Consider the following 10,218-nt stretch of genomic DNA (forward strand, 5'->3'; position numbering starts at 1 on the left):
GACTTCAGTGGGATTGAACAAGACACCCTCCTTCCACACTGTGGATGGTGGGAAAAACCCTCTCAATGTGCTGACAGCTCAACACTGATTTTGCAAAACAGTTGAGTGTGTATTTAATTTTCAGCATGGAAATAGAACTGTTAGCTTCAAAGAAAATTATATTTGTGCCTAATCACATGCTTATATGCTTAGTTTGACCAGAAATAGCCTTCTTAATGCTTTATAGGGTCAAGTGTATTGTTACATAAAAAATAAGAATGTTTTATTGTCATCTTTCTTTTTATTTTTCTTAAAATATACTTTAGAATTGCTTTACTTTTTCCCTTCTGTACTCAATTAGAAAATAGTTTATTGAATGCCATAGAATTCTTAAATTTTAATAAATGTCTTGCATAATCAAAAGAATGTTGTTCAAAAATAATTCCCACATTTTTCCAAAACCTGTTTAAATCTTAAAAGAAATAAAAGAGAAATATACATATAATAACAAAGCAGCTTTATATTTCTGGGCATTTGGCAGCAGGTCTGTTATAATATTTCTTACATCTCTTGTTGTCAGTTAAAATCACCAGATTAATTTATCATTATTAAAGAAGAGATTGTACAGTATTATGACAATCCACCATACATAGCCAATGCATGAAATATTTTACACATTATATATCCCTTAAAAAGAATTAATATATTTTAGCCTTTTCTTTGAAAACAGATAGCTTCTGAAGTAATATATCTTAAACACAATGGTATCTGTCACTTCTACTGATTTCTTTTTCTGAATAAAAAGCTTGCTTGAATAGGACTACTAGCTCAGTGATGGAACTACAGTGCTATTTAACTAAATTCCATACAAGTCTTCGTTACTGTTGCTGCAGTTATTGTAATCACATACCACTGAAGTGCTAGATATTTGTAACTCAGATATGTGGACTTTGGTTATGCTTGATAGAATACTGGCATATCAAATATATGTACCACTTCCTAAAGGCTATGTTACAATCATGATGCCTAGTAATAAATAATAATAATAATAATAATTATAGTATTAATAATAGTAATAATAAGAATAATAGTAACAATCTCAGATTCAAAGTGCTGACTCACTTGAGGCACCAATACCATAAATCAATCAATTAAAAGATCTATTTTTAATGTTCAAAACTAACAGCAGATCCTGGGCTGCCAAGTCACATGCGCAGCACGGAGGACTCTGAACCTGTCCTTCCAGCGTGGGGATTCCCGTGCTCCCAGAAGACACTGGAATGTCATGTCTGATATGGAACACTCCGAGACATACCAAGTCTTTATGCATGAAACATTAAGAGATGTCTAAAATCCTCTAAAGGCTTTCTTAAAACCCCTCAAGCCAATTCTGTTCACTGGGGACAAGGCTTTGCCATGGATTGTGCTTGGCTGCAGACCAGGGAAGAGCCTGTCGATGAAAGTCCACGGTGAAATGTGTCGCATTAATGCAGCCTTCACACCCTGGAGACACTGTCACCACTGTCAGCATGAGAGGAGAAAGGCAGTTTTCCAGCAGCAGCAAACACCTGTCTCCCTGGAAGGGGAATGCTTTCATGTTGTCAGTTTGTTCTGTGCAAGCAGTAATCGTTTTCAGTGTCGAGAGAACTGTTGTACCCCGATGACGGATACAGGTCCCTCTTAAGTATCCTGTTGACGATGTTGATCAGAACTTTTTTGTACTGTTGACGTAAAAGTGAGTAAACAAACGGATCTGATGCAGCCTTACTGTAGGTGAGGCACTTGCTTATAATTCCCCAGTAGTAATTTATGGTAACAAAAGGAATGAGCTCTATCAACCTGTTAAACATTAAAGAGAAATGGAAACACTTGAGCGTTATACTCACACTGAGCCCAGTGCTCAACTCACGCTTCATGAAACATTCAAGCAACATTTATTTTCTTACAGTACACAGTCCCTGCAGGAGAAGGGCCATGTACTTACTCCTCACATTCAATAATGGCAAAGAGAACTTTCCTATCGAGGCCACTGGGAGACAAAATCAATTCCTACTGTGGGAAGAGGGAAAAACTGTTTTCAGTGGTAATACTTCTGTGTAGAGTTGATAAGAGAGTGCTGCAGTTTACTGCTCACTTTCTGAATTTACTGAGCAGTGCTGGTAAATGGTCAAAATTGTGGTGACATAAATGACTACCTCTTTCCCATTGCAAGCTTGAGATAGACACATGTGACTTGGGGCACCCAGACTCACTGAGCTCAGTTTCCTGAGTAGAGCTGTCAGGTGACACTTGAGACATTTGGACATAACCCCATTGGCATCAGGCTGCTGCTCCTGGAAGGTCTGCTTTAGGTCCTGTGGCATATCTGCCAGCCTAGGTAAAGGACTCAGATACCATGCAGCATCTCAAATGACACCAGAAATGTGGTCTAGGTCACTGAATCCACAGACACAGATCAGCAAACCTTCATTACAGCACTGTGGTGAATTAACACAGACACAGAGCAGACTCACATCAGACCATTGCAGTATGAAGAACAACCTGGCAGTATCCCAGGCAGGTCTGACTGGCAGCTGCAACCCCACGGTATGATTAGCAGCACACCTACAACTACTTAGCCTTGGAAGCTTTTGTGTGCATTTAGCTAACTTCTAGACTGGCCAAAGAAAGCAAGGAGACAACACTTTTATCATCATTATATGACCAGTCAGCTACATCCAGACCTGTGTCTCCTGGTCTGTGCTTCACGGATGATTAGTGGCCTCAGCACCTCAGCTGAGAGGGATGTATTAATCATGGGGGCAGAAACCACAGCTAAGTTAAACAATTTTTCCACAGAAGTGAGGGCAATCCTTCAGACTATTCCAGCAAATGTCTCACCCAGCTCATCTGCCGTGGGCAAATCCTCCAGGAAGGTGCAAAGTATAGGGTGAGGAATTTTTATTTTGTGTATATCTTTTGTAAAACCTTTTGCAGGAGCAAGAGTATGCTACTTTGCTCTATTCATCCCAGAAGTAAAGAAAATGTTCTGGGAGATAAAATAGCCCTTTTCTGTACTCTAAGACATCACTGTTTGAAGATGTAAGATCAGAAGTTTTCTTGAGAATTGAAGAACCTTCTGTCCTCTTTTCAAATTGCAGAGCTCCCGACTTGCAGGGTGTTGACTTTTGAAGCTGTTCCAGTCCCTCCTCATAGAACAGCTGACTTACCATCATTTGGACTGAACATTGCAGCAGGAAAATTTCTTCTTTATATGGCTAAAAGTTAAATCATTCCTATGACAAGTGCATTTAAAAGAACAGATGTCTTCTGTTTGAAACTGGTCAGAAAAAGTTCCAGTGAATTCAAAATAGACAGAATAGGAAGATGCAAAATATAAGAAATAAATGTACAATAAATGACACTTGCTCTGTGATTGCTTAGGTTTATCCCATCCTGCATATCATCCTAATACAAGAAAAATATTATTGATGTTTTTATAAAGGCACTAAATAAGAAGAGAAAGATATCTTTCAGTCTTGAAAATAGATGTATTGCTATGTTCCCATTAATGCATTATGGATCCAAACTTAACTGCGCTGAAGCCAACAGAAGAAAAATTACACAGATTTTAATAAGATAAAGGGTCTGGCCAAAACAAGTCAGACTTAGAAATACCCATCTGAATGCATCTTAGTAAGATTTTCTTGTTTTCAGTGCTGTTACAAAAGAGATTAAATTCATCTGTCGTCTCTTAGTGAACAGACGAATATATTGCTAATGAGACTAATCTCCTTCAAATTTCTGAAGTGAGGAGCAAATACTGAGCTCACAATGCAACCTGAGTCACCAGGCCAAGCAAGACAACAGGGAGGATGGCTTTTATATTGTCTCCCCAGAGACTGCTTCAGTGCCACCCCCACTAAAAGCCAGGATAAGGGGAGAACAGAGAAACAGGCACGGCAGCAAGTTCTCCAATCTCACCTCCATCACCACCTTTCATGGAGTGCTGTCTTGGCACTGCCTTGTCTTTGAGACAAGGAGCCTTTTAGGATGTCCTCCCCAAATACCTTGACACACATTTCCACAAACCAGCCCTCAGCCTTCTCTGTAGTGATTCAGTGGGTACCACTTTGTCACACATAGAAAATGCACCATCTCACATTTGCCAGATGCAAGGTCTGAAGAAGGAAGTAACTTTCATTTTAGAAGTTTATGAGAAATACCTCCACCCTAAAAAATTCCTCCACGTTTGGATTTTGCTGAGCTTGGTAATGTTTAGATGGAAAGAAGATGGTAAAATCCACTTTGCTCAACATAATTACATCCTGATTATGGCAAAAGTGAATAGAACATGACTCAAAATGTACTGAACAATGATAAATTAACCTTTTAACTATGTGATGTAATGTTAATATTTGTAATAATCCTTTCAACTGCAGAAAAAAAGATGTAGTTATCCAGGCAATCAGGAAGGAAACCCTTTCAACATGTAAATGGGAACTGAAATAAATGTCACTTTAAAAATTTAAAAATTATTGTCAGTTTAGTGCACTGGCCTTGACCTGTCTCCTACTCCTCTCAGAAAAGGGCAGTGGCACTGACCATAAATGGCCTGTATGTGTGTGCCTGTGTGAGATCAGAGCACTAAAGCTGGCCAGTTTCTGTGAGCTGCTGCGGCTGCAGACACTGGCAGCTTGGTAACAACCTTGAAGAAGCCCTCACCAGGAGGTTTTGCACATTAGTGCACCTCAACACAAGTCAGCACTCTTCAAGGCTGTCTTGAACACACTGTGAAAGTGGGAAATATTTTAAAAAATCACTTTTGAAAGATGTAGCCCATTTCAGTTTAGAGAAGAAAGGTTAATTGCTGGGATGCTGCAATTCAGTGAAGTTACACAGACTTAAAACTCACTTGTTTATACAGGATTAAAAAAAATAATAATTATCTGTTGTATGAAGACTACACAAGTGAATAACAACAGTGATGCATGGACACTTCAAAAGGTGCAAACACCAGGATGGATGCCTATAATTCTGTCCAGTTGAGGAACATGGCATTTCCTATACATTTAAGAAGTTTAATTATTGCTTTTCCTGGGAGATAACTTTTACACCTCATCACAAGTCTGTGCTGCACCATTAGCAATATATTTACAGGCATTAATGTTTCTAGACTGAAATCTTATCTGACAAATTATCAGCCTGGACAAATTTAAATTATATCAACTCAGCTTCCAATAGCAGCAAGCTTGGCCTTATGCCTAAAACAAAATAAACAAAAAAACCCAAAAAACCCTAAGCTAATCAGGAAAGTCTGTTCTGTCTGTTGCTACGTTTGTGCTAATAAGGAAGGGTGGCAAGTCTTTTAAACTGCTTTTATCTCTGACTGGCATGTAATTAATTCCCAGTACTTGTCCTAAAAGCTGCTTGCTTTTGGCAGAGGTGCCCAGACCTGGCTGCGATGAGGGAAGGAGAGCCAGGTCCTGCCGGGGCTGCCCCTAGGACTGGGTGTGTGGACAGGAGCAGCGTGTCAGGGTGTGTTTGTGTGTTTTTGTGTGCTCTGCCCCTCAAGACTGGTCCCGGGGGTCCGTTTGGCTCTGGTCCCCCAGAATTAGCTGTAGGACCCCATGGCACATCACAGGACATCTCGATCCCGCAAAGTCTCCCACCCCCACAGGGGATACTGACCTGGTGATAATGTAAGGACCAAAACAGATCACGAATGACCCTATAAAAATACTGATTTTCTTGGTAGCCCGCTGCCTCCTCCTTTTCTGCTCGTTCAGACAGCGCTGCTTCACACTACAGAGAGAAAAGAGCAGCGAGGGTGTTAAGGCAAGAAGGGAGGAGGTGAGGCGTGAGCCCAAGGAGAGGGGAAGAACCCTCTCCACACCCTTAGCCCCTGCACCCGGGAAGGGAAGGGGAGAGGAAGGCAGCCCGGTCCGGGGAGAGGAGGGCAGCCCGGTCGGGGGGAAGAGCAGCCCCGAGGGAGGAGGGCAGCCTCCCGGGGGAGAGAAAGGCAATTCCCCCGGGGAGAGGAGGGCAAGGAGGATAGCCCCAGCCCCACCGAGCCCCGGGACGATCGCACTCAACAAAACAGTGACTCCCGCTTGAAGAGAGCTCGAGCAAATGAGATAACCCGGAGAGCCAGATTAGCATTTAAACAGGTTATAAATGCCCAAGGCACCGTTCCTGGCACTGCAAGCAGCGTCTGAAGCTAGAGCCATGCGGCCGGGGCAGGCAGGAAAGGGTGCTGGAGAGGCGGGATATGGCTTCTGCCCGGGGGAACTACCGCGAGTGACCGGGGCTGTGAATCCCAACGCGCACGCTTTACCTGGGGTGGATATCCACCAGCAAAACCAGAGTCTGCATGGTAATAATGTCTATCCGCTTGCAGTGGAACCGGGCAACTTTCAACACCTTTAAATAGGTGAAACACAAGATCACCAGAGACAGCATGAAACTGGTGGAGTGAAAGACAATGGTGAACACTGTAAACCTTCTCCGCTCCGTCTCCTCCTTCAGGTGTAAGGTGCAAGAGGCGTAAACGCTGTTGTAATCTACCCATGAGTAAAACAAGGATACCAAGGGGAACGTGAGAGAGTGGAGCCACGAGTAGCCCATCAGTATCACAGCGTCCTTATACCGCATCTTGCTGGTGTAGCTTAGGGGGAACACCACGGCAATCCATTTGTCGATGCTGAGCGCTGCCATGCTCAGCATCGTGTTGGAAGTCAGGAAAGTTTCCAGGAAACCCACCGCCTTGCAGACGCAGCCCCCGAGGGGTTGCTGGTTCCTCAGGATGCCCAGCAGGGTAAAAGGCATGTTCAGAACGGTGAGAAGCAGGTTGCAGAAGGATAAGTTCACCAGGAAAACCCCGGCGACCTGCTTGCGGATCTCCGTACTGTAGACGAAGCATAGCAGCACCAGGAGGTTGGAGAGCAGAGAGACGACCAGCACCAGCACGAGGAGCAGCGCCAGCAGCACGCCTGCCAAGTCCATCTCTCAGCGGGTCGCCTGGAGCGGGCGAGGGCAGGAGGAAGGGGGCACCCGCGCCGGCACCGCAGCCTCGCCTGCCGCCCAACCCGGCCGCCCGCGCATGGTGCCGGCGGCGGGGCAGAGCCGGGACAGCGGGGAGAGCGAGAGGGGCAGGGGCGGCCAGCCGAGTCAGAGAAGGTGCGGAGAGAGGGGCGAGGGGAGCGGGACTGGGAGCCTGGACGGGGCAGATGGGGAGGACAGGGACAGCGGGGCCCGGGCTCTCTGGCAGCAGAATCAGGCAGCGGGGCAGCGGGACCCGGGAGGAGAGTGGCCGGAGCCGAGAGTAGGGCGTTCGGGGCACACAGCGACAGGATCGGGAGATAGGGGGAGAGGGGGGTACCCGAGAACAGGAGCTGGAGATAGGGGGCCCGAGGCGCCCAGAACCCGGAGCCAGGGGGAGCCGGGGGAACGGAGCCGAGGCAGCGGGGCCGGGGCAGCGGGGCCGGGGCAGCGGGGCCGGGGCAGAGGGGCCGGGGCAGCGGGGCCGGGGCAGCGGGGCCGGGGCAGAGGGGCCGGGGCAGCGGGGCCGGGGCAGCGGGGCCGGGGCAGCGGGGCCGGGGCAGAGGGGCCGGAGGAGCGGCGCTCGCCGTGCGCTGTCCGCGGTGCTGAAGCGGGCGCTGCCCCGACGGCCGCCCCGCTCTGCCTTCAAGCCTCGGGGCGCGGCCCCCCCAGAGCCCGCGCCCCCTCCATGCCCCAGCGCCGCTCCGCTCCGCCGGGCGCACGGCCTCCGCAGGCTCTGAGCATCTTCCCCCGCTGCCCAGCCCCTCAAATACTCCAGCCGCCGAGCCTCCCGCAGCGACTCATGCGCAGACGAGCGGCTGCGAGGCACAGGCTCAGCCAGGGATCGCGGCGACGCGCTGATCCACTCCCGGATCGCAGGCGAGAGCAGCAGGAAGCCAAACTTTCCGCTAGTGTGCAGCTCAGGAAGGACCAGACCTGGAGATGAGTTACTGGTGCTTTGATCCCTGCGCTGTGCTCAGGGACAGACTGAGCGCACCAGCTGTATCTGGCACTCCTGAAACCTGTTCAAAACCTGGTGTCTGTGTCCTTTGGCAGGCTTGGCCCCCTTACATCTGAGGGATTGCTTGCCCTTTTCCCCCTTCAACGCTTGCTATGATTGCCCTCTGGGCATTCACACCCGCACCTGCTGGCCAGCAGTGAGGGATGGTTCTTGGTTAGAGGCTCCACTTTGAATGCTTGGACTCACCAGCTAGTTGAACAAGTACACACATTAGGGCGATGCTGGCACACTCTGTGGTAATCTGTAGTCTCTCTTTTTACCATTTTCCAGTCACACCAATAACATGACAGTGTGGTGGTCAGAAAGTTTTTTTCTGTTATCACATTCTGGCAAAAGCTGAAAAGACAGACAAGAAAGACAAAAGAAATTCCACCCCTGCAGCTGTCAGAAATGTGGATCAAGTGGCTAATTCCCAAAGATGTGAATCTTTGTCTTAGATTAAAAACAAAAAAAGACCAACACAAACAAAAAAACAGAGAGAGAAAAAAGAGAGTAAGTTTTGGTGCATCAAAACGCTGGTACAGAAAAAAGCTGCCATGTCTAATCACTGTCACATTTTACAGTTGATCGGCAGAACTGACACAAAGAAAAAGGAGAAGAAAAGGTGGATTTCCTACCATCCAAAATTACTATTAATATCCTAAGGAAATGCTGTATTGTATATATTGTGCCTACAGTGTAACCTTGTCACGCAAGTGTGACCACTGTGTGAATAACTGTACATAAAACTGCTTGAAAGAGCCTGAAAGCAATGTAGGTTTTGTTGGGTTTTTTCCCACAAGAGTAGTTAAAGTTTTGGATCAGTCCCTAATTGAAAAGCTTGCTATGGTAAATTACACGTCTTAACGAAAGAGCAAAGCAACAAGACATGAGATGTGTTATTTGGAAGCAAACCAGTACAGTACTATTCCTCAGAATGGAAAGAAAATTAATGTTTTCTTTGATCAGAAAGCTGTCATTTCCAAAGTTAAAAAAGTGCAGATACATTTCACAGGGCTTATGCTTGACGAGCAAAAATCCTGTATCTGTGTAAGCATTTGAGGGAAAAGAAATCTATGAAAGCATGACAATACCAGTTTTCTCAGAGTTCAGTTGTTGCACTTCTATCATCAAAGAGCCAACACTGTTTGGGAAGGGTTGGGAAGAAATGAACCATCGTGGGGAACCTGGCTGTATCCTTACAGAACAAAGGTTCTGCAATTACTCCCTCTCTCACAGCAGCAATTCTTACAGTTCCTACTGATCAGGAGCCATATATTACCTACCTTTCATTTAACAGCATCACAAGGTTATGGAGCCTTTATGTTAGACAGCTGGGAATAGGGGTTGAGTAGTGGTGTCAGGTGGGGTAGATGCTATTTTATATCATCTCAGAGACAACCTAGATGTGCTGTTCCCTTACTGGGATAGCTACCTGAAAAGCTGTTTCCTCTTGGATCCAGACAAAGGACAACTTCTGTCTCTTTCTTTCTCTCTGTCTTCTACACATACATATATACAAACATAATTTCTCTCATACGGCTTTTTCAAATGAAGAATGAATTTTTTCTCAAAACTGATGCAGAAAGAATACATTGATATAAGACAAGAAAATAAAAAAAGGTGTCAAAAAGGTGGGAGAAAAGTTATTCTGATTTTTTCACATGTACATGTGAGTTCTATAGTACTCTGCAACTATATTCTGGGATCAAAGAACCCTGTACAGATGACTTTGTTGGATTTCTCCTTTTGCTTTCAGTGGAACTTCGTTAATGTGATGAGTTAAACATGCACATAGCTTCCTGTGGAATGTGAGTCCTCTGCTGACCCTTTCCCATTTTCAGGCAGCAACCCCTAACACTTCATACCAGACACCTTCCAGTCTCGCCTGCAGCTTATGAGGCTGGAAACAGCCAGAAGGCTCAGACTTGCTGTGCTGGGCTTGCAAATGTGGGCAGGGCCTCCTTAGCCCCCAGAAATACATTTACTCCTGCTATCTTTTCACATATAAGCAGACATATGTATGACATATTATGTAATTTCAAATGCTCACAGCAGTCATACTAAACACATACATTTTCCCAATCAAGATCTTACAGAATTTGTCAAGGCTACTGTCATGGTGGAAACTGGGGACTGTAGAGACTGCTGTAATACAATTAAGAAAAGGAAAAATAGAGATGTTCTTGCCAATAATTATCCCTTAATAAACATAGACT

General features: G+C 45.6%; 1 protein-coding gene across 1 annotated transcript; it reads right to left on the minus strand.

The window, feature by feature from the left end:
- Positions 1 to 1,115: 1,115 nt before the first annotated feature.
- On the minus strand, positions 1,116 to 7,305 carry GPR78 (G protein-coupled receptor 78). Its single transcript, XM_005517867.2, has 3 exons — positions 6,296 to 7,305; positions 5,650 to 5,763; positions 1,116 to 1,818 (listed from the first exon to the last, which is right to left on the minus strand). Exons 1-3 carry the CDS (start codon positions 6,961 to 6,963, stop codon positions 1,581 to 1,583), a joined length of 1,020 nt encoding a protein of 339 aa, XP_005517924.1. The 5' UTR covers positions 6,964 to 7,305; the 3' UTR covers positions 1,116 to 1,580.
- Positions 7,306 to 10,218: the final 2,913 nt, after the last annotated feature.

This window comes from Pseudopodoces humilis, chromosome 6 (assembly GCF_049639895.1).
Source record: "Pseudopodoces humilis isolate 2021_Gansu_Grassland_sample_001 chromosome 6, ASM4963989v1, whole genome shotgun sequence".
Taxonomy (NCBI): Eukaryota; Metazoa; Chordata; class Aves; order Passeriformes; family Paridae; genus Pseudopodoces; species Pseudopodoces humilis.

Bases quoted from the DNA above. Each gene is read 5' to 3' on its own strand.
- GPR78 (XM_005517867.2), bottom strand. From the start codon at position 6,963: ATGGACTTGGCAGGCGTGCTGCTGGCGCTGCTCCTCGTGCTGGTGCTG. The intron at 5,764-6,295 runs GTAAAGCGTGCG...TTCTCTCTGTAG, and splicing joins CTGGTGGATATCCACCCCAG to TGTGAAGCAGCGCTGTCTGA. The intron at 1,819-5,649 runs GTCAGTATCCCC...AATGTTTAACAG, and splicing joins GGTCCTTACATTATCACCAG to GTTGATAGAGCTCATTCCTT.